This window comes from Ascaphus truei, chromosome 9, assembly GCF_040206685.1.
Source record: "Ascaphus truei isolate aAscTru1 chromosome 9, aAscTru1.hap1, whole genome shotgun sequence".
NCBI classification, from domain to species: Eukaryota; Metazoa; Chordata; class Amphibia; order Anura; family Ascaphidae; genus Ascaphus; species Ascaphus truei.
In genome coordinates this window covers 23735249-23760248 of record NC_134491.1, presented here as the reverse complement: position 1 = coordinate 23760248, position 25000 = coordinate 23735249, and the positions used below count along the sequence as shown (strand labels likewise).

At 43.7% G+C, this 25000-nt stretch overlaps 1 protein-coding gene across 4 annotated transcripts in view; it reads right to left on the bottom strand.

Annotated features, from left to right (window-relative positions):
• Positions 1-1383: 1383 nt before the first annotated feature.
• The window catches only part of NIN (ninein), a 94301-nt gene continuing 70684 nt past the window's right edge, over positions 1384-25000 (bottom strand). The window contains exons 24-30 of one of the 4 annotated variants that reach the window (XM_075613825.1): positions 22223-22369; positions 19816-19995; positions 18360-18509; positions 16401-16493; positions 13426-13575; positions 4812-4925; positions 1384-3626 (exon numbers count right to left, since the gene is read on the bottom strand). In XM_075613825.1, the coding sequence (XP_075469940.1) occupies positions 3411-3626; positions 4812-4925; positions 13426-13575; positions 16401-16493; positions 18360-18509; positions 19816-19995; positions 22223-22369 (1050 nt within the window). In that variant the 3' untranslated portion in view covers positions 1384-3410. Of the gene's footprint in view, positions 3627-4811; positions 4926-10875; positions 11431-13425; positions 13576-14805; positions 14861-16400; positions 16494-18359; positions 18510-19815; positions 19996-22222; positions 22370-25000 lie in introns of those variants that run through there. The other 3 variants (XR_012803810.1, XR_012803809.1, XM_075613826.1) reach the window with 3 other exon arrangements.

Sequence of the window (25000 nt, the reverse complement as noted above, 5' to 3'; positions counted from 1 at the left end):
CTAACATTTGGACTGAAATGTCTGTAATATCTGGGCAGATAAGAGTAGATCATGAGACCTAATGTAAACGGCAGGATCTGCCAACAACTAGAACATATCATTTGTCTTGGTTTATAGTGAGAATTGTATTGCTACTGTAGCTAGAACACTGCTAGCAGCAAATACTAACACAGGGCTGCACAACCCAGTCCCCAATATATACCCCCTTTTGCGCTAGCAGGAAGTAGTGAGTTTGCAGGTCCCCTGCAACTGAAATGAGTACCCTGGCAGTATAAAGTACTATCAGTGTTTTGTGCCTCTTCATGGTTGGCAATGAGTTTTGTTTTTTATTGCACAATGGGAGAAATGAATCAAAATGGGGCAATTTGCACCAAAACCCGGAGCAAATATGTGTATCTGTGTCACTTTGTGAGCAGCGACACGGACGTTATCTTTCTAATCTTTCTTTCCTTGCGCAGAAGCGAGCGTCACCGTAACCTGGCTGTTTGGTGCAAAAAGAGGAAAACTGCAGCAGTTATAGGTGCAACTTCTTTTGCATCTCATATTGTGCCGACTCTCTCCTCCCCTAACTCCTGCTCAAGGCGCAAGTGCAAAACACGGTTAGACCCAGATTGCACCAGTTTGGGAGTTTGCAACACTTGATACATAGCCACCCATATGTTTCCTTAATGAGAAATATATACTGCAGCAGCATATTGTATTGGCGGCATAAATCGTGCTAACTGTAATTTCACGTTTGAGTATTTGTCACATTGTGCCCGTGCTTATTTAAACATTTCAAGTTGCTTAGGCTATTATAACCATGATTAAAATGAGTTTTCTATGTATGTAGAGATGCGGCTTTCAAGTATAATATACTTTGCTCCTATATCCGTAGGCAGTGCAATAATTCTGGTAATGATCACAGTAATTCTATAATTTACATCCGTTGTTTTTATATATATATATATATATTTATATATATATATATTTATAGCAAATGGAAATATTACTGTATGCTCATTTGCATGTCTTAGGCAGGTCTGCAACCCCGCCTTTCCCCATTATCACCCAGCACACAGCACTTTCACTGCAGCAAAGGATTCTGGGAAATGACATGCAAATGAGCACACAGTGCCACCTTTTGCTTCAAAACCATTCAACATGTATATATATATATATATATATATATATATATATATATATATATATATATACACAGATAAATTAAATTATATATATATATATATATATATATATATATATATATATACACAGATAAATTAAATTATATATATATATATATATATATATATATATACACAGATAAATTAAATAAGGCTTTGTCGTAATTATCAGGTACACCACAACAATAGCACACAAGTGTGGTAGAATAAAGGCAAATTGGCAGTGACGGAAATATTTAATATACTAAATAAATATTACAAACATATATCAGCTTATTTACCCTTTTCATTTTGAGGCACTGCTATGCCTTGCTCACAATACATAAAGCAAGGAGGCGAAGCTTTACAAGTCCTACGAATACTGTACTTTGTCAGAAAATACTGTAAACCATTAAATAACATTCGGACATACAAGATTCAGGCTCTAAGCTATACAGCGATATTTAGTGTATAATTATACAAAATCTGAGCTAGGTTTGTGAGGAAGGCTGTGGTGTTATCTATATCCTAAATGTAAGAGGCGCTTAACCCATTTATGCCACAATAAAGGGGTGACAGAATGCAGTCAGTCATATAGCACTCATGGCTGATTCCCTTCACATCTTGTTCTTATTCTTATGGTTTTCTTGTGTATAAGCTCTGGAGCATGGGGTAGGGTTGCCAGGTGTCCAGTATTGAACCGGACTGTCCTGTATTTGGACACACCTTTCCCTATTGTGTCCAGTGTTTTTTGGAGAAGCCATCTGGCAACCCATGACAATTCCAGTCCTCCAGAGCCACCAACAAGTCAGGTTTTCAGGACATCCCTGCTTCAGCACAGGTGGCTCAATCAGTGGCTTAGTCATGAGATGGGAGTGGACCTCAGCTGTCCCGAAAGCTGATGCACACGAAAAGCTTGCACACTTGACATGTTGGTCCATTAAAAAACGGATTACAACTTAGAAAGCATTTTATTCTTTCTGGGACCAATATGGTTACGTGCACCTTTTAATTCCTGACAAGCATATAAAATAAAGGCCCATCTTCAAGCAACCCAATAAATACAAATTCTAAAAGGCAATGATCCAAAAGCAATCAACGTCCGTGTTTGCATCGTACGGGGCCATCGCTTTCCATCCTGTACTGCAGTGTGAGTGCAAGGAGGCAGGTAATCCTGCACTGTATACAGGCCAGATCCCACAGGGCAAAGGCAGAAGCTGTTACACGAACCAGCATGTACCTGCATTATATACTACTTCCTAACCCAGAGCAGTCTTACCTATCGAAGGCTCCTTTTGAATGTGCCGTGGGACCTTTCATGTGCTAGAAAAGGGTTAATCTTCATTGAGATGAATAGGTCTGAAGTATTGTTCAGCATGGGGAGGGCAGCTTCACAGCATCTTGAACTGGGGGTTAAGTCATGCTCCGTGGAGATATACATTTGACGTATAAAATCTCCTTAAAAGTGAGCTCTTTGAGCCACTATGAGGCAGAGTTATCAAGCACCGGTGCGAGATGGCGCACTCAATCCAGCGTAAACACCTTTTCAAGTCAATGGTAGTTAACACCACTGTGGTTTGATAACCCCTTCACTTGACGAATCTGCCTCTAGTTCCATATTAAACATTTAAAGACAATGATATCATTGCGCACAACCGAATGTTCAGAATATGTTGAACTAAGTGCAGTTTGGCACGGCTTGAAAATCACCTGATAACAGAAGGCAGTTTGTAGCGATAGTAATCTCACTGTATACAATAAGAATGACCTCTGCAGAACTCCTCCTGTGCGTGCGGTTTTCGAGCGACAAGTGTTCTGCTGTTTCAGAGAGAGCGCCAGCCTGGGATAACCGAGTGAATTCCCCGTCCGTTTCTCTCGCAGAAACAATGTGATTACTTCACTTTGTTACATTTCCTCATTTGCCTATCACATGGGTTTTCCCAGCCGGGCCTCAATCCCTCACCTAAAAGACCCATATTTCTACGGTTAGGAAATGCGACAACGGTTGAATGCATTGGGCAAGGAGGGTTGCCGAGCGGATTTGCACAATTGTGCGCTCGTATTCTGCTTTCTCACATGGCCGGCAGATAAGGGTTAATGAACAGGCCCTATAAAACCAACATGTGGCGAATGTCTTCGTTTTGTGTTTGCACTTTCGAGACAGGACATTTTTAGGCAGATTCACCAATTAAGTGCACATTAGTTCACTTGCAGAAAAAAGTCCATCCAACTGCAAAATTCTGGACCCCCCCCTTTCACTTTCAGCTAAGACCTGTGCGGACGTGAGGATATTGATGTCAGAGCAGACGGTGCTATGTCCCTCACTATTTTACCGAGTCCCGCAATCTTCTCTTCCAGGAAGTAGTTCTTCTTTTCAGCAGTTTGCTGTCGTTGTTCTGTCATCTCTAAAGCCTTAAGCAGCTGGGAGTTTTCCACGTAGAGATCCTTAATCATCGCATCAGATTTCTTATTCCTGGTGAGCTGCATTAAAATAGGACAGAGTCAATTTATTGAAGGGATAGGAAATGTGCCTTTTAAACAAAATGCATGAACTCATGGGCAAGACCTATATATTAGAATATGGTTTAACTACATATCAATGCTGCTTATGTATGTTCCAAAAATTGTGTTAATAATATATATATCACCCCCCCCTCTTCTCTCTCCCTCCCACTTTCCTTAAATACCTTATGATGTCTCCAATTCTTTCCGCCTCTCTCTCCTCCAGCATTCTCACTTTCTCCTCACGCGCCAACTGACTTCCTCTCTTTCTTTGTCTGCTGTCTACATACACTTTATAGTTATCTGACACTCCTTATCTGCCACCAGGCTATGTGCATTATGATGTCACGTGCCAGATACATAGCCTACCAGTACAACACCCAGTGGCTGGCTTGAAAAATAGAATGTATCCAATTGGATCCAAACAGACCAAAACCTGCTCATTGATCTCAGGAACCATCATGCAAAATGTGGTTACGAGATCTTTAGAGGTGTCCAAACGCATAGCGACCAGACAACTTTCCAAAATAAATAGAAGATTTTTGCAAAATAGTGTACAAGGAGAGAGCATTTTGACTGCTACAGTTGTTGAAAATTAACTAACATTTTATGTTCTGTAAGTATGTATGTCTTTATTTATATAGCGCCATTAATGTATATAGCACTCCACAGCAGTAATACACGTGACAATCATATAAATAACAAATAATACAAATAACAGATAATGGGAATAAGTGCTTCAGACAAAAGTAACATTTATGAAAAGGAGTCCCTGCTCCAAAGAGCTTACAATCTAATTGGTTGGTAGGAAGAACGTACAGAGACAGTAAGAGGGCGTTCTGGTAAGTGTGTCTGCAAGGGGCCAAGATTTATGTATGAGGTGTGTAGTATTAGCCATGGAGCTGCTCATATGCTTCGTTAAGCAGGTGTGTTTTAAGGTGGGTCTTAAAGGTGGAAAGAGAGGGTGCTAGTCAGATATTGAGGGGAAGGGCATTCCAGAGGTGTGGTGTAGTCGGCGAGAAAGGTTTAAGGCTGGAGAGGACTTTAGATACAAAGGGGGTAGAGAGAAGACATCCTTGAGCAGAACACAAGCGTCGGGATGGTGTATAGCGAGAAATTAGGGCTGAGATATAAGGGGGAGCAGAAAAGTGTAAAAAAGCTTACTTGTTCTTTCAATTGGTTCACTTTCTCCTGCAGAAGAATCTTCACAATTCTCAGTTTTTGTTCAACCTCCATCATACGATGTTCCATCTTCTGCAACAGCTGCTCATGATCACTCTAAGGGAGACATTCACATTGGTGGTTACGATGTGGACTCTGGGCATCGTCTTTTTGTTATATATCAATGGAGGGGCGGAAAGAGCTCTTCTCTTCTACCCCCTTATTCATTATATTTCATTATTATTATTGATCCTTATTACATAGTGAGTCATGTATCACATCATTAACAATGCATCGTTCACGCTGCTCTACCAAGTTGCACATCACAGCAACAACCAAAGATCAAGATTTAGGGATTTTTTTCACCAAAAAAAATTACATTTTAATGATTAAAAGTCAGTGACACCAATTCTAAGTGAGAGTCGCAGAAAATCCCTGAGCATTGGCATGTTTGTATGTAACGTGTCAGAAGGATGTTTGCAGTACTTGAAGTGAAGATGCAGTTATTAACGTATGGGCTTTTCATTTATTTTTTATTTTTATATACATTGTATTAACCCCTTAGTGCCAGAGAACCTGCAACACACCGCAAGTCACAATGGCATCAAGTGGTTAAAACGCCATGGTCTTCGACTAAACTCCATCATCTCTTACCATTTTAGAAAAGTAAAAAAAAAAAATACATGACAAAAGGTCATTAATTTGCTTTTCTTCAGTATTGGGACTAATAACCCATTGGGAGCCACATCGGCCAACAAGCATTGGAACCAGAGTTACAGATGGTCACTTAACTGAGTATTTATTTGAGGCCGCCCTAGTGATGTTAATTGGTTGAGACCTATATGTTTAATTCTTAGAAAAAGACTTAAAAGCAGAAATCTGTGCGGCTCACCTCACAAATTTAGATTTATTTTAAATGTCATTTGCATTCCCGAGAGCAGAGATCCCATGGGTGCAACAAACCGGCTGCTATTAAAAATATTGGTAACTGCATTTTGGAGGGGATTTACAGGTGGGAAAAAATACAGGTAAATAGGTACAGTACTAGTATTTTTATTTGACAACTAAATGGGCCTGTTTATAGGCCTCTAATACCCCCAAGTCTTGTGTGATTACTGATCCCAGCAGGGGCGTTGCTATAGCCAGAGCAGCCTGGGCAAAGACCGGGGACCCGCACTCTAGGGGGCCCCGCTCCTCCTCCCCCCCCCCCGTAGAGACAGGCGGGGGGGAGATGGTATGCAGCGGCGAGCCCCCGGTGTTAAAGGATAAGCCGGTAGAGGAATCAGCACTTGTTACAGAGGTAGAGCAGGACGGCAGGGGAGGAGCGCGCCCCAGCGGTCTGACCTAGAAGTCTTTCTTACTTCCGGTGTCTGCTGCTAGAGAGCGCTCCTCACCTCGTGCCGTCCTGCTCTGCCTCGTGCGCATTCTTCTTTCTTATCCTTTAACACCGGGTTCCCACCGCCACCACTGCATGCCATCTCCCCGCGCCTGTCTCTATTACCACGGCTAGGCATGGTGGAGGAGGGGGGAGATCTGATTCTGATGATCATGATGAGGGAGATCTGATGAGGGGGAGAGCTGCTGCTGCTGATGATGCTGATGGGGAGAGAGGTGATGATGATGAGGGGAAGAGCTGAAGATGAGTGGGGGAGAGCTGATGATGATGGGGAGAGAGCTGATGACGATGGGGAGAGAGCTGATGACGATGGGGAGAGAGCTGATGATTATGAGGGGGAGAGCTGATGATGAGGGGGAGAGAGCTGATGATTATGAGGGGGAGAGCTGATGATGAGGGGAAGAGAGCTGATGTTTATGAGGGGGAGAGCTGTTGCTGATGATGATGATGAGGGGGGGAGAGCTGATGATGAGGGGGAGAGCTGCTGATGATGATGATGATGGGGGGAGAGCTGATGATGATGAGGGGAAGAGCTGATGACGATGGGAAGAGAGCTGATGATTATGAGGGGGAGAGCTGATGATGAAGAGGAGGAGGGATAATGAGAGAGAGAGGATGGGGGGGGGGGAGGGAGGGAGAAAAAAATTGCAGTCAGTATTAATATTAATGGTGGCCTGAAAAAATGTTTGCCCGTCCCTGGATCCCAGTATGCTGCCTCTTGGTAGTTCAGTAGTGGTGTTATAATAATAACTATTTCATATAGAGCTTTTCTCCCAATGGGACTCAAAGTGCTTTACAATTTCAGTATGGCGTGCGGTACGCAGCACGTAGGACTTTTACACACAGTCCCTGAACACAGGGCCGCAGACAGATTTCCCGGGGCACAGGACTACAATTCTGACTGGGCCCCCCCACATCGACAGTGTTGCGAGCCCCATTTCACACCTCGCAAGCCCCCCCCATCAAATACAAATACATATTTAAAAAAAGCTGCAATACATGAAAGAAAAACCCCAATGCATATAAAAAAGACCCAATGCATTAAAAAAAAAAAAAAAACACCAATACAATACACTTCCCCCCCTCACCCCCCCAACACTTAAAATAAACAGACATACCTCTTGGATCGTCAGGCCAGGCCCGGTGTCGGGAGGGGACCCGGCCAGCGCTGGAAGTTGGGCATGACCTCTGACCAGGCCGCCGGTCCTCTCGCGGGCGGGCCCCGGCTCTCCCTCAGCTCCAGGGAGAGCCGGGGCTCGGCCGCCTGATCAGAGGTCGTGCCCAACTTGTAGCGCCGGCCAGGCACCCCCGCTGACACCAGGACACCTGTCCTGGCTGTGTCCCCCTGTCGACGGCCCTGTGCGCACAGGTGAGTTTACAATGTTTTTGGTGCCTGAGACACAGAGAGATATAGTGGCCTGCCCAAGGTCACAAGGAGCTGACACCGGGAATTCTACCAGGTTCCCTTCAAACTCAGTGTCCTTGTTATCAGAGTCAGGGCCTTTACTCACTGAGCCGCTCCTGCAGCCTTTACTCACTGAGCCTCTCCTGCAGCCTTTACTCACTGAGCCTCTCCTGCAGCCTTTACTCACTGAGCCTCTCCTGCAGCCTTTACTCACTGAGCCTCTCCTGCAGCCTTTACTCACTGAGCCTCTCCTGCAGCCTTTACTCACTGAACCGCTCCTGCAGCCTTTACTCACTGAGCCGCTCCTGCAGCCTTTACTCACTGAGCCTCTCCTGCAGCCTTTACTCACTGAGCCGCTCCTTCAGCCTTTTCTCACTGAGCCTCTCCTGCAGCCTTTACTCACTGAGCCGCTCCTTCAGCCTTTACTCACTGAGCCTCTCCTGCAGCCTTTACTCACTGAGCCGCTCCTTCAGCCTTTACTCACTGAGCCGCTCCTTCAGCCTTTACTCACTGAGCCTCTCCTGCAGCCTTTACTCACCGAGTCGCTCCTTCAGCCCATTGTTACTTTAGAATGGTGACTGTTTTAAGTTGTTGTTTTAATGCCTCATATCTGCGTTTGCAGCATCTCCCTATACAGAAGTGTAAAGGCAGGACAACGTATGCAGCGATCTACTGAACTACTAAGGTTACTAGGTGGCTTTATAGTTGATAATGGCCGTACTGTAATAATTAGTACCTCATGGGCAAGTGAAAGGCAGCGGCTGATTGAACAGATTCCTTTATTGACGTGAGGTCGGCAAGGACCTGATTGCCGCTTCTCAGGGATGGTTATTATAGCAGCAGTAGCCTTTATTAATTAGTATTTGTGTGGGAGTAGGAAGCCATATATTCATATCTACATCTTCTGAAGTGGTCTGATAACTGGTACAGATGCTTCAGACGTTATTACCACTGGAAAAGCGAAATAACATAAAATAACCAGTCGTCTCCTTAACCGTTGTTTTTAATAGCGCTACTGTGAAATAACGCCTCAGTGGTCACGCAATGTGGCCGTTATAGGAAGCTGTACTTTCCAGGGGTCGAGGCGGTAACCTGCAGTGTGACAGGAACCAGCAAGGAATCAGTCACTGTTTCCCAGACTCTGTCTGCAGTCCTGAGACTAAGGGCCGTTCTATACTGTGTGCGGCCCTGCGCGTGCACGTGCTGCATGCTTTTGTGTGTATGCGGTGAGTGAAGGTACTGTGTGTATATGTGTGTGTATATGTGTGTGTATATGTGTGCGTGTATGTATGCGTATATGTATGCGTATATGTATGCGTATATGTGTGCGTATATGTGTGCGTATATGTGTGTGTATATGTGTGTGTATATGTGTGTGTATATGTGTGTGTATATGTGTGCGGGTATGTATGTGTGCGGGTATGTATGTGTGCGTGTATGTATGTGTGCGTATATGTGCGCATATGTGTGCGTAGAGATTGTGAGTTATGTATTAAATAATATTTTTTAAATTAAAAAAAAAAATGTAATAAAAATAATTTTTATTTATTTTACTTTGACTGACACACACACACACACACACACACACACACACACACACACACACACACACACACACACACACACACACACACTTCCTCATCTTCTCCCTCGTCGGTCCGCTCCCCGCTCCCTGCCGTGCGCTTACGCGGCCCTATTATAGAATGGCTGGCTATCCTCAGCCAACAAACTGCCCCACGCGCGCACGCACGGCGTAGCGCGCGCACGCACTATAGAACCAGCATTAGGTCAGTTGTGTGCATCCTTTTTATAGCCACTACCCCTAAATTTAAATGTCCACTATGGGAGGCTCCCATGCCCCCCCACAAAATCCCCAGTAAGGATCAACTCTGATGGGGTCCCGGCTTCTGAATGTGACCCCCACAGTGTTAATCTTCTGACAAACTACAGAAACTAACTTACACTGCAGCACCAGCAGCCGCCCGCCTCTCAGTCTCAGCAGCAGAATCAGTCTCTCCAGCTCTGTTCAGTCAGCCTGGATGATGTCGTGGATGCCCTAACATGGGTATATCTATATTCGGGCATCTACGACGTTACCTGGGCTGACTGAGCGCAGCTGGAGAGACTGCTTCTCACTGCTGCTGCTGGTGAGACGGAGAGAGACTTGGAGACGGAGAGACTGCTTCTCACTGCTGCTGCTGGGGAGACGGAGAGAGACTTGGAGACGGAGAGACTGCTTCTCACTGCTGCTGCTGGTGAGACGGAGAGAGACATGGAGATGTGCTGCTGCTGCAGTGCAAGTTACTTTCTGTAATACTGGCAACCCCCCAGAAATGTGCCAACGACCCTCAAGGGGGTCACGACCCATGGGTTGTGCACCTCGGTCCTAAGTAACCAAACAGTAATGACATCAACTATGTGAGATAACATAATCACTGTCCTACGGATGTAGCCAACTTTGTTACTTGCTGAGAATTCAGCGTTATAACACAATATTCTGCGTTATCACAGAGGTTTCACAAGATTCAATGGTAGCGATAACGCAGAATATTGCAATGTACCCCCCACCGTAACGCATCAGAGGTTAAAATAACCCTGGCCACATCTGTGAGTTAGATACACTCAATAACAGAAGCATCAACACACTTATTCAATGTTTCACCCCAGTGTGACCTTGAAGATGAATGGTTTAACCCTGCTATCGGGATTGCCTCCCTCACCGGGTGTTATATTAATATATACATAAATACTATACCGAGGCCAGTAGATAGCGCGGCTGCTCTCAACTAGATGGGAGAATTTTGGGGGCGAATATGGATCCGCAGCGGGTCGGCCGGCTCCTTTGGGGGCGCGGATCCATCCAAAAAGGGCGATTCGCGTTTTGCGGATTTTTAAAAATGATCATAATCTATACACTCCACGGATTCCGCAACCCGTTGGCGAATTGTTAACAATTTTGCCAGGGATCGCTGAATCTGCGGATTGGATCCTACAACTCCGTCAACAGATTGCATCCAATGGCGGTTTTTGATGACTCGCGGATTAAAACGGATCCCATCAGTTTGCAGATTTTTACAGCGTGAAACGGATTTTGAGGGGGAAAATATGAGAACACCCGGGAAACTTATTAGGACGGATTCGCCCCTCTGCCAGTAGGGCGCTAAGCGCATTGCAAAAGGATAACATCTCCATCCCCCCCCATCGACAACTTTTTTATTGGTTTGAAAGAGGTTAAATATTTGTTAATAAGACACATCAACTATCTGTCATAATTAAAAAGAGTTTTTATTTACCAATTGCATCAAAACATCTTCCCTTTTCTGTTCAAAAGTATCATACAAGCCAAGCCAAGACAAACCTTGTACAAATTGGCCAGCGGCCCAAACAATTCCAGTTGCTTCGTATAAAATGAGATTTCATTAAAAAGTGACATTATTACAAAAAGAAAAAATATATATTAAAGTGTGTGGGGGGGAGGCGGGGGGAGGGGGAAAATCACGTTTCTAATAAATAATATAAATACATTTAATTTTTAACACAAAAAAAAAGAGATTTTTTTTAAATAACGTATTTTACACAAAATATCCTTTTTCTACACCAATAAATTACAAATGGAGTAATACTGCGAGGGTTAAATAATGAAGAGACAAACGTGGTTGGTTCTGAGCTCTGTACAATGAGTTAGTTTTTCAGCCAGTAAGTGTTTTGTTAGTGACAGTCGGTTAGTGTTAGGGGGATTTCCATTAGAAGCCAGGATATCAGAGGCGGCCAATTCGTCTGTAGGAATCTGCATGCAGTGTTCTCTGCTCTGGAAGCGAGGCCTACGGGAAGAATGCAAGGAGGACGATTCATCCCAGGGTTACACTGCTGCGAGTTGCAAACACAAACTATAAACCCTTTCAGTGCCGGAGTCGCGTTGCCGGCCACTCCAGCGCTGAAAGGGTTTTGAACATGCAGGGAGACTCACAGAAAATCAGGGAGAGTGGAGCTATCAGGTTCAGCAAAAACAGTACAAAGAAAACGCACAGATAATATAAAACACACAGCAAATCCGTCCCATGCAGCGGTTTGTCGTTATTAAAGCTTGCAAACGGTTTGGCAGGATATATTGGTCAGCTGGTTAGTGCAAAGAAAGCATGGAGGTTCTCTCTGATGGAATCATGCAGAGTAACGCCATAGGATTGAATCCCTACTAGTCCTGCTATTAAACTCATTTTAAAATCATAGAACAAACATTCATCTTCGTGTAGATATGGGGTGGCCAACTCCAGTCCTCAAGGACCACCAAACTGGCCGGGTATTAGGGATATCCCTGCTTCAGCACACAGCCACCTATGCTGAAGCAGGGATGACCTGTTGGGTGTTCCTTGAGAACTCGTGATGCCCACCCCTGTGTTAAATGGTGTAACAGCTGTTATTGCTGCCGCCGGCGTGTTGTAGCGAGACGCGCGCACACAACGCCCCAGTGGGAGCAGACAGCATTGTGTAGCAATTAGCCGCATGCGAAAAAGGGGGCGGGGTTACATCTGTACATGGCGAATACTTTCACTTGGGTCACCCATAGAATGCAAAAAGGAAAACAAACAGTGAAGGGAACAGGTCATCTACCTTTTGCGAGGATAAGACGGGTCGCCCTCTCCAAAGCTCAGTCTGGCCAAGGAATGTATTTATTTCGAAAACTCCCATTTGTTTTTCTTTACAAACCACACTTCAAAAACCCCAAGGCTTGTTAAACAATTGATAAGAAACGCAAATGATGTTTTCTCTACTTCCATAGGCTGTTGGCCATCGTCATTTGCCTAAAATGTCAGGGGGACGAGGGGGTGTGGGGGGGAGGGTTTGTGTTGGCAATGGAAGATGAAGTGAACACAATTTAGCTTGCCAAAAATGGTACAACCCCCAACTTACTTAAATAGGGATACGTCAGTCGGAATAAAATGTATGTAAAGAATAGTTTCCAAATGCGGTGTGTGAAAATGACGCCGGGCAATCATGGGGGCCCTTAATATCTCTGTTAAGTGTGAGAGCGGAAATCCGCGTTCAAATTCAAGGGGCATTCCAGGCGATCGCGCCAACTTGGCGCTAGTTTACAGAATAAGAACCTATGTTTATGTAGGTGCGTTGTCACTCTCAGTACAATGTAGGGGGGAAGGGAGCCTGGATAAGGGCTGGGAGATTGAGGTGGGAAAGAGACCAGCAGAACTTAGAAAGAAAAAATACTTTGATTTCTCACAACTGCCAAACACTTTCTAGTGTGGGCACTCCAAAAATAAGCATTACCCCTAAATACTGAAGCTAATGACTCCCAATTCTTGTGCTGTAAAAGGAGAGTGAAGATACTGCACACATTGCACCACATAAACATTACAGGTAGGGGAGTGTTCTGCAGATTTTCACAATGGTACTTTAGTTATTTTCTCTCTCTAAGGATCAGTGGGATGTTGGCAGTATATCAGCACATGACTAAACCATGTTTATTTTTAACCCCCCACTCAGACTGCCACTTGAATATATCTCATTGAGGTCATGCTTACTTAAGTAGAACATGGAAATAAGAATACCAGGTCAGGTTTTCAGGATATCCCAGCTTCAGCACAGGTTTCTCAATTAGTGGCTCAGTCGGACACTGAGCCACTGATTAAGCCACCTGTGCTGAAGCAGTAACCAATGGAGCCACCTGTGCTGAAGCAGGGATATCCTGCAAACCTGACCTGGTAGGGGGTCTTGAGGACTAGAGTTGGGAACTCCTGCATTAACTGGAAGGGTTCAGTCTAAATAAACAAGCGAGAGATGCCCGAGCTGGCGACCCCGCTCACCTGTGGGATGTTGGTGTCGGAGCTCCTACTTTCCATCGCTGCCTGGAGTTGTTGCTGGAGTTGCAGATACTGCTCCCTGGGCACGGTGGCACAGGCCTGCTGCTGGGGCTGGGTATGACTAAGCGTCACACTGGTGCCCGAGTGTAGCATCTGCAGAACAAGACAACGTCTTCAGAATCGCCCTGGTGACTGGTTAGTCCAGTCATCTGCAGTTGGCTTCATGAACATGAAGACCCATATTAACCAATCAGAATATTTCAAATGTGATTTTGAGGCTCAGAAGCCCCCTTCATCATCGCCTCAGTGCTGGGACACACACCCTGTCGTAATAGAACCCCTCTATATATTGAGCGAGATGTCACGATTTGGGGGTATTAAGTATACTTTGTTCTGTGAACCATTTGGTTCTGGCAGTGTTACTGAAAAGTACCAATGTATCCCGTGTATTTTGTATTGTAGAGAGTTGAGAAGAACGAATTTAATCAGATTGCATAAACACTGTATAGGACACACGTTACAGTACATGATATAAACATACACAACGGGAGAACGTTCTCTGTAATGACAATATGCAGGCAATCTGGCCAATCGCTCACAGTACGAGGGAGAGCTACTGTACATCACAGGGGTACACATGCAGTCACTGGGTGTAGGATGAAAACCCTGCACCCTAAAGTACTCACAACAATTATATTACAAAGTCATGCAAAACATCCCGAGCCAAATCTCACATATATGAAGTTTTAATGGTCATGGGTAACATTAAAAAGAAATACACAAAAAAACAGATGCATGACCTTTTGCAGCCAAACTATTTTCTTGATTCCGAATATTGTCCTTGATATAGCTAAATGGAGTATTTACTTTACATTGTATCCATGCATATATCATTTATACATATCATTTTTGGGTATGTATTTTTTTTTTTACCATCTGCCTTATTTTTGCCTTTATTATTCTACTGATCTTCCATTGAAAATCTTTAAATACTTATCTGTTTCATAGAAATGACAATGAATATTGCATAGAAAAGCAGATATTCAGACTTACATGTACTGTACAATTAAAAGAGCTGGAATCGCTCTTGCATCGTCCTCTCCTTCAAATAGGATTGTTTCATACAGCTTTAAAAATGAAACCGTTCTTAAATACGGATCAATCAGAGGATTCTAGACTATGAACGCTTCCACGTTATAACATTTTGTCCTACCATCTTCATAAGTAGCACTGCTGCTTTCATGGTGGGTAAGAAATATCATGTATTTTGGCTGATGGGCTTAACGTTCGTAACGAAAGAATATTGAATCCTATTACAAAATATATACATGTAACAGATGGAGTTTTCATGGACATGCAATGATGTTCAAAGCATTGATCTACCTTCACCATCTATATCAGAACTGCACCCTTCTCTGATAATTCCAGTCCCTGAGGTCTGGACACAGGTAATGCACAAGAGAACAGGAGAACAGGCAACATAAGCATGTTAAAAAGGATGAAAATTCAACATACATAGTTTCAGAAAGACATACTGTAGCTAGAGAAGATAAAGGCAATGCAACATACCTTCCAAACTAGCTCTACATCAACAGTGTGATAACCCTGTCCTGACTTCTGGGTTTGTATTCCTATGTGCTAGTCTGTTAGCATCTTCAGTAAAATAAAGTTGGACGTGCAGACATATCTTACTATCACACTGTTGACCTGGAGTTCATTTACGAGGATATATATTACAATGTCAGTTTATTCTAACTCCTGTGTTGTAGACCAAGAGTACTCAACTCCAGTCCTCAAGCCACCCCAACAGGTGATGTTCTCAGGATATCCCTGCTTCAGCACCGGTGCCTCAATCAGTCCCTGTTTCAGTCTACGACGGAGACTCTGATTGTGCTGAAGCTGGGATATCCTGAAAACCTAACCTGTTGGGGGCGAGGAGGGGGGAGGATGGGAGAGGAGGGGGATGGGGCAACTTGAGAACTTAAGTTGAGCATCCCTGTTGTAAAAAAACAAAAGGTACAAAATAAATAGTGGTTTTGCTTAAAGACCTTAAAGATGCGTTCCCTCGAACAAATGTATCCTAGAAATAACTATTTTTTAATGACTTTTTATTTATTGCAGCAATTCCACCCATATAACATTTATTTTTTTACAGCATTGGAACAGCAGAACCCACCGGATCAGAACCGCAATATTTCCCCCATCTCCTTCCAGTTTCCAAAATAAGTACTGGTTTAGTTACCGGTGTTACTCCCCGGGTATTTAAACGGCTGTTTAATAGGAAACTGCAACCAATAACGCAGACGGATCAGGCGTGGAAAAATCCCTTGCGCCTGGTCTGCTAGCACGAGCGCAAACAGGATAGGTTGTGTTATATGTCAGCTGTGGTGGTGTCAGGTCAGGGGGAAGACGTGAGCAAACATTGGGAGGATCAATGCGTGAGGGGGATAGGGCAAGGTGCAGCTAACTTTGGTAGGAGGGGGAAGGTTTTGTGTGCCAGTGTGAGTCACAGATACACACTGTCACCCTTCCCCACCCTACACACTAGGGCTCCTAAGCAATCTAGCTGGCTCCTAAGTTTCTATATTTCTATCCCCCCTCCCACCCGGGATTCATGCTTTAATAGAAAGGCTGAGCATAACCCTATTACATTTGTAATGGTCTCAAGATTATTTTCATCAGCGACACTACGGCGCAAAGTTATTACACAGTGTGTAGCCCCACAACTATTTGGTTACGTTGAACCTGTCTGGCTGTTGGAGGAAGCCCAGGAAAACCCCCTGGGGGAAGCAAACCCTTTTAAAAGTTACCCGGAGACAATACGTATGTGGTTCACATTAGACCAAACAGTGACTTTACTTAAAAGCACAGTGATCCAATGACTACAAAAGCAAAGAAGAAACGGTCAATGATCACATGCACCTTACATCCACCCACATTGTTTTATTGAGATATACAGAAAACTGTTATAAACATACCTGCTCATCGAATTTCCCTTGTTTTTTTCTTAGGCCTTCATTCTCCGTCCTAATGGTTTCCACATCACGTTCAAGAGAACTCATCTGGCTAATCTGATAATTAAAAGTGAAGTCTTGTTGTGAAAGGAATAATCTCAGTTGGAATAGCGATGCACTGGGATTCCCAGTGATGAGAAGAAAGGACGGGACAGGAGTTTGGAATAAATAACCGCTTATCTAATGTACAATCTGGGAGAAATACGAGCATAACGGATTCTCAGGGGACAGCCTCAAATACATTGTAATTAAAGTATCAAGTCATTCCAATTCTGCAGGATAGGCAAATAAACAGCACCATTGGCTTAAATTAAGTCGCTCATTGGTACTAATGCCTCAAAGATAAACAGACCGCCGTGCCTATAAATTAAATAACTTAAAACAAATAATGATTATATAGATAGGAAAGTGTTGATGCTGTGAATAAAATGTTTCTTTTTATGATGCCTGTTTGTTAGTAATTTACTACCAGTGTGGCCAGGTATAATATACTATTCTTATGCGGGTGTCACCTAACATTACTATAATATAGTCCAGGGGTGCGCAAACTGGGGGTGCAAGATTTTGCAGGGGGGTGGTGGTGGTTGCAGAGGCCCCGCGCTCTTCCCCCAAGGCATTTAAATTAATGACAGGGGAGAGCGTGAGGCCTCTGCAACTTTACTTACCTTGTCAGCGGGGTCACGTGACGTCATTTGACACCGAGAGCCGGAGACAAAGTAAGGGAGGGAGGCAGGCAGGGAAAGATTGCGCACCCCTGATATAGTCAACATTGGGTCTGTATGTGAAGTATGTTACAATAAAGTAATATATTAATTCATAATTCTATTCTTGTCTTTTTTTGTTGGGAGGGAGGGAGGCAGAATATAATATATATATAATAAAAAAATAGACGATACTGTTCTGTGGCTAACTAAATGCTTTTATTTGTGCGAGCTTTCGAGACACTCTGATCTCTTCTTCCGGCGATGTTACAATGAATGAAGCAAGCAAAGGGTATACTTAAAAACAGTGTCTCTTGGAATGTTATCTGTGCTCGTCCCTCCCCCGTGTGGATGAGATTTATGGCTAGAGGTGTTAAATGGTTCCTGAAAGTAAGTGATGTAAGAGTGTGTGTGTGTGTGTGTGTGTATCTGTGTGAATATGAATGAATGGAGAGCCCACAGTGTATACAGTGCTTTACAAAGGTGTGTGTGGAGTGGGAGTTAATATTAATGGTGTGGGTAGGTGTGGAAATGTGAGAGATAATATCAATGGTGTGGGTATCTCTCACATTTCCACACCTCAGCTGGCAGACCGTCTCAAACAAATTAATCACACGTGAAGCACGGGCACATTCCCAAAACCCCGAACATGCCTCCGATACGGGAATGTTCTGGTTCATACAGGTCATGTGCAACATCTTATCAATATTTCCCCAAAAATCAGCCTATAAGTACAGTATGTTACAATCACTGTGCTCTACAGTGAGGAACAAGAGAACAATCTCACAAGTACACGTTAGTTTTGTTACCTACGTTAAAGGAGCAGTGCCTCTTACTAGCTTCTCCCCTCCCCCCATTTCTGCCAATACCTTCAGCTCGGGGGAGAGCAGGGGCCCCCCCGGAATCCCCCCCAAGTTACAGAGATACTTCCTAATGAAGTTAGTGTGTTTAAATCTTAGTCAGGGGAAACAAAATGGCTACCAAGTCTCAGGCCAATAGGAAGCTGCCACATCATTCCTATAAGGAAATCCCTTTTAAAAACCAGGAAATTACACCTGTAACTTCCCCAGTAAGACTCTCGGGTACCGGGAGTCCCCCAAAGCTGTAAATAGAGCAGTTCAGCTGTGGAGAAACGCCCCGTGTGTAAGAAATGGAGCGTAGTTAGGGACGATCGCTCCTGTAACGCTAGTATTCCATGGCTGGAAATTGGAGTTTAACGAACCTTCTTGTTGGCGGACACGAGCTCTTTCTGAAGCTGGTCACAATCCCTCCTTAGGCTGGACTTCTCTTGTTCCAGGGCTTTCACCATACTGGACTGGCTCTGGTGTTTTTGGTGTTTCAAAGACATTACTGTCGAATCTAGTTGCCGTATCTACATAAATAGAGCAGGCGGGAGACCATAGGAACGTGAGAAACGGGGGGAATTAAAACTAAATGTAACATAAAATGGTAAAATGTCAAATCTACACATGGATAGTGCCTTAAAAGACTATTTTCTCTCTCCCCCCCCCCCCCCATTGCCATGTAGAAATGGGATCCACATTCCATGTATACTGTAGATATCAATATGATATAAAGCACACAAAAGGGGCTAAAGTAGGAGATATTTATTTAGGGATACAGAATTGACCAATGTCTTGGTCTTAAAGTCAATTAGCGTCTCTGTGTAAAAGTGCCCCAATCGGCACTATTGCAGTTTAATGAATGGCTCCCAATGTCTGGGTGATCTTAAGGTTTCCTGTAGGACCAGAATATCAGCCAAGTAGCTTTCCACACATCATTTCTTCCCATATGAGCAAGGTGAGCAATGAATATACTGTGTAACACACCGCAGCAGTACAGGCCCGCATTCATTCCCGGGCAGTTTAAATAAGAAGAACATTTATCTTGTCTATAAGAGACAGAACCGTCTTCAAAACTGACCTTATTTGCACCTCCCACAATACAGGGCAAGCTAGAGCAGGGCTGGCCAACTCCAGTCCTCAAGGGCCACCAACAGGCCAGGTATTAAGGATATCCCTGCTTCAGCATAGTCATTCTGACTGAGCCACCTGTGCTGAAGCAGGGATATCCTTAAAACCTGACCTGTTGACGGCCCTTGAGGACTGGAGTTGGCCAGCCCTGAACAAGAGAAAGGTGCTGCTATTGAAACAACTGAGCCATCCACATTTTAAAGGTGGACATAATGTAGTAATATCATCTTATAACCATCTTTTGTCGTGCCTCATACAAGGATTGTTCCCTTTTGTTTTATGGCGTAGGACATTAGGGATGTGTGCACCATAAAACGTGCCCTTTGGCCACTGAACAGGATATCCTTCTCAGAGAATTAATAGGATTGAGGAATGTGTAATGAAAAAAATATGTATTTAACCTTTCTTTCTTTGTTTATTTTAAAGAGGCAGAGGCGGCGGACTCCAGTCGTTAAGGGCCATCAGCAGGTCAGGTATTCAGGATATCCCTGCTTCAGCACAGGTGGCTTAATTAGTCCCAGCTTCAGCACAGGTGGCTCAATCAGTGGCTCAGTCTTTGTCCTGAAAACCTGACCTGTTGGTGGCCCTTGAGAACCTGAGTTGGGAACCTCTGCTCTATAGATCTGTTTAACTCTGTTTTACAGTATTGCTTTCTTGACTTGTTCCCGGACGTGCCTCTTGCCCTTCGCACCCCTTTAACGTTACCTTCTCTCTGGATTGGCTCACATCAGACTTGGCATTCTGAACTTCTCTCTGCAGTCTCTCGTTCTCCTGCCGTAACAGTTGCTGTTCTTGCTCCATAAGTTGCGCCAGATCATCCCAGTAGAGTGTTTTCTGCTGCTTTTGTAACCCTGAGGAATGCACGGCCATTTCCAGGACCTGATTCTAAACACAGCCAAAATGGGGACGTTTAGTCTGCAGAAATCGATTCTATTTTCCACCCTATGTATCTCAATACTGATCTGTGATATGCAGCGAGCGTTAATATACCAGTCCAAAGTAACCACAAAGTTAGGCCGCGCTTATAGTCCTGGCGACTGTGACGTCGTCACATCATCCGTTACCGTTGTCGCAGCGATTTCTGCCTATAGTGTTAGAGGCAAGAAATGGTGACTGGGGGCATGGCCATGAGCGGTACGCCCTCATTGGCTGAACCGCTCACGTGCCCGCTGACGTCACGCTGCGGCCGCTGAAAAATCAATTTTCATTGACTTCCACCGATCGCGACCAAACCGTTGCGCTGCTCCTATTACAGGCGCACGCGACAGATTCAATACACTTGTTTTGATGCAACGTTGCATCGCCAGGACTATAAGCGCGGCCTTAGGCTTTGTCCATAGGACGCGCTAGCTTCTGCGCTCCTCCTCCTCTCCGGCGTTGTGCTTGTAAAACAAACCTGTTTGTATTGCGAAGCGCCTCTCTCCCTGTAGCGCATGTGCACGCGTGCACTGTACACTACTACATTGCCGTCCTAGTGTTTGTTTTGGCGCAAGCTATGTAGCTCACGCTGTAGCCTGCACTATGGACGAAGCCTTAGGCTAAGCTCCCGGCGCGCACCGCACACCTGGCACTAACCTCAATCAGGCAGGCCCCAGTGTGTTCTCTCGTGTCAGCCAGCAGAGGAGACAAGAAATGTGTCTTCCCGTGCGGCGACGCGATCACGTGTTGCGCTGGGAGCCATTAGCAGTTTATGGAGGAGCATGAAGCCAGGGATTTCGACATCTGACTTTCTAAGTCCTTTTAGCGCAGGTTAAAGATGGAATTCTTTATGATCAGTTTACTTAAGGAAACACTTAATAGACAGAAAGTAGTCATTTTTTATTTATAATTATTTATATTCCACTAAAAAGCAAAAAAAAAAAACCGTCAGCATTTATCCGTGGTATGGTACAGTTTTAGAAAAGGGATAGAAATAAACCCCTGTGTGCATCATGAATAAGGCATGGAAATGTTGTATCTATTAAGTAGGGGTTGAAATAGCACCTTTATGTTACAGGTTATTATTATCTTGGGAAAGTTTATTTTGAGGGCAAAAATATTGATCTGTTAAAGTTTTTGCTATAGCTTTTGTTATTCCACTTTGTGGTGCTTTGAGCTGCTGGGCTGTGCTTTGTGTTGTGCCTGACGTCATAGCCGTGACCCCCTCCCCCCTCGTTATGGTCACGCCCCCGCGCCTCCCATCACTCCCCACGGACCACAGTTTTAAGCTTTGCACGCGCCGGCAGGACGCCAGGCACGCAGCAGTCAAAACCGGGGCCGTAGCCGAAGGCTGCGATGTCATATGTGACGTCGCAGAGCAACATGTGCACAAGCACATTCTTCAGCGCGCGCGACTGCAGGGGAGACAAGGCTGACATCTGTTCTTTGATTGGCCGTCGCAATCTGAAAACAAATTTGGAAAACTCTTCAATGGTCTCGCACATTGCAGTAGCAAGCGGCGCGACAGTCGCCGTAGGTATAAGCACTTTGCGGGGATGTATACTCTTTGCTTTGGCGCCACGCGGCATCGCTCTGGGCGCCGCTGCCCGCGTTTTTTGGTATAATCACGGCCTAGGCTGAACTTTCAAGCAGCATTTCCTCTTGTTTTAATAAATGCAGCAGTTCCTTACATTTTAAGGCAATGCAATTATCTAAGTTGCCGATCGATCTGCTCTCCTGTGATCGATAGGTTAAGATCCGGGTTCCCGAAGCACACAATATGGCCGCCTATTTCGAGAGGGCGTGGTGTGGCTTTCTAAATAGTTGCTATATCAAGCCAAAGTAGCGTAATACATAAAAAACAAAAATTACAAAGGGCGAGAAAATGCTGTATTATCTAACGCGACGTAACCGATCTAATGAAAATGTTTTTATTTTGAATGAAATGCGGCTTTAAAAGGTTAAAAAAAAAATCAAAATACCAGTTGGTGTTAGAGATCGAGGCTTAGCGTGTTACATTTTTCAAGTGGTCTTGAAGTGCTTATCCAGTTTCCAAATACAGCAAGTGGTATTTATTTTGCCCAAGACAACAATGTGACATCCATGTTAATATGAAGAGTGTGTTTGAAGCGCCCAGGACTCTTCTTTCCATTGGAAATGGATACTTTGCCGAGATGCAGAAGACAGAACTCACCTTGGCGTTGGCATTTTGCAGCTGCTTGTGCAGGGACATCACCTCCTGTTTCAGAGCCTCTTTCTCCTGCTGTGTGACTCGCAGATCCGATTTGAGCCGAGACATTTGGAGGTTCACACTCTGCAGGTTTTCTTCTAGACTCTGGATCTGAAATGTGGGGCGCAACATTTAGAGAGAGGGGTCAAAGACCATTCAGGTGGCATCATTTAACCCACACTAACTCTAAGCTTCCTGGCATAAACATCTCAAATTAAAGAGACGATGCATGCAATATCCTACATCTGTGTTTTTGTATTTCTTTAATAAATCAGTTCTGTAATATTAGATAATACTTTTTTCAACTCAATGCCATTTTTCATTAAAACAGAAAGGTCCAACGCAACATATATAGCGACACAACATATAGTACAATACTCCAGTGCGAATCTGCTCATGAGTAAGGGTCATTTAGTTAAATCCTTTGGCCAAAGCGTTATAAGCCTGAAAGCCAACGTCATGGCATTTTTAATTAGTTTTAATACACTGAGCATCCTTTGATTTCTATAGCAGGGTTTAGCCACCTCCCCAGCAGTGCAAGATCTTAGTAACACTTTCCTGTTTGTTATCATTTGTTGCCAATATTCCCAGCTGAGCTGCAAACTGTAACGATAGTTCATATTTGCACCTGGATTGAAAACTGGTTAAAAGACAGACAACAGAGGGTTGTCATAAATGGAACTTTTTCAGGTTGGGCTAAAGTCGTGAGTGGAGTACCTCAGGGATCGGTACTGGGACCCTTGCTTTTTAACTTGTTTATTAATGACCTTGAGGTTGGGATCGAGAGCAAAGTCTCCATCTTTACTGATGATACTAAATTGTGTAAGGTAATAGAATCAGAGCAGGGTGTAATTTCTCTTCAGAAGGACTTGGAGAGACTGGAAACGTGGGCAGGTAAATGGCAGATGAGGTTTAATACAGATAAATGTAAGGTTATGCATTTGGGATGCAAGAATAAAAAGGCGAATGACACATTAAATGGGGAAAAATTGGGGGAATCCTTGATGGAGAAGGATTTAGGAGTGCTTGTAGACAGCAGGCTTAGCAATAGTGCCCAATGTCATGCAGTAGCTGCAAAGGCAAACAAGATCTTATCTTGCATCAAACGGGCAATGGATGGAAGGGAAGTAAACATAATTATGTCCCTTTATAAATCATTAGTAAGACCACACCTTGAATATGAGGTACAATTTTGGGCACCAATCCTAAGAAAAGACATTATGGAACTAGAGAGAGTGCAGAGAAGAGCCACCAAATTAATAAAGGGTATGGACAATCTATCTTATGAGGAGAGACTAGCTAAATTAGATTTATTTACAATAGAAAAAAGGTGTCTAAGAGGGGATATGATAACTATATACAAATATATTCGGGGACAATACAATGAGCTTTCAAAAGAACTATTCATCCCAAGGGCATTACAAAGGACTCGGAGGCATCCCTTAAGGTTGGAGGAAAGGAGATTTCACCAGCAACAAATGAAAGGGTTCTTTACAGTAAGGGCAGTTAAAATGTGGAATTCATTACCCATGGAGCCTGTGATGGCAGATGCAATAGATTTGTTCAAAAAAAGGTTGGACGTCTTTTTAGATAGGAAAGGTATACAGGTATATACCAAATAAGTATACATGGGAAGGCTGTTGATCCAGGGATTGATCCGGTTAATTGTGGTTATTTTGGGGGTTCAATATGAGCTTTTTGGGGTTCTGTATGTTTTGCAATTCTGTTCAGCTGGTCCTGGCTGATTTGGAGGGTGGCTCCTCCTTCCCAGTTTTGAAGCTCACTCCCTCCCACTTTTAAATGGTTAAAAGCTCACTCCATTTCACCTCCATACTCATGGGAACCTGCATACAGTTTGATTGTGACAAATCTAATAGAGTGCTTTTCCTGGTAATGTACAGGTTAATAAGAGCTTCAATCAGACTTAGGACTATGCAACTAATTTTGACAGATTTATTATAAATCATTCTTCCTGGTAATGTACAGGTTATTAGGAATTTATTTTAGTGTTAGGACCCTTGAGATGTGGTCTGCCTTGGAGGGGCTCAAGGCCAAAGGGTTAAACTAACTTTGGCCAAAGGGTTAAACTAAAAGACCACATTATTCAAAAGATATCTTTATATATATAGGCACTGTACCGTGTATCTGTTAATGGATGTAGCACTGAGCTCTGTCTGTGTTTCATGTTCTGTCTCTGGTTTTAAATATATATTGCCATGCTCAGTAGCACTCCTCTGTGACACTTATATGCTTATATATATGTTGTGGTTATTTTGGGGGTTCAATATGAGCTTATTGGGGTTCTGTATGTTTATTAATCCGATTGCCAATTCTTGGAGTCAGGAAGGAATTTATTTTTCCCCTTATGAGATATCATTGGATGATATGTCACTGGGGTTTTTTGTTTGCCTTCCTCTGGATCAATAAGTATAGATATATGATAACATAACTGTTGTCTAAATTTAGCATAGGTTTAACTTGATGGACGGAAGCCTTTTTTCAACCTCATCTACTATGTAACTATGTCACCTTAGTAATATAAGAATACAGTGTAGCTGCTGAGTTACACCGACTGAAGGATTGATTTGAACCTGAAAGGCAGCCATATAGTGAACCCTGGGACGCAGAATCTTTTCTGATTGATCATGGGAGAACCAATCGATCGGCAGCTTAGGTAATTCATTTTCAATAAAAGCTATCAAAGGCTGGATATATTAAAACTTTTTTTTTTTTTAAAGTACC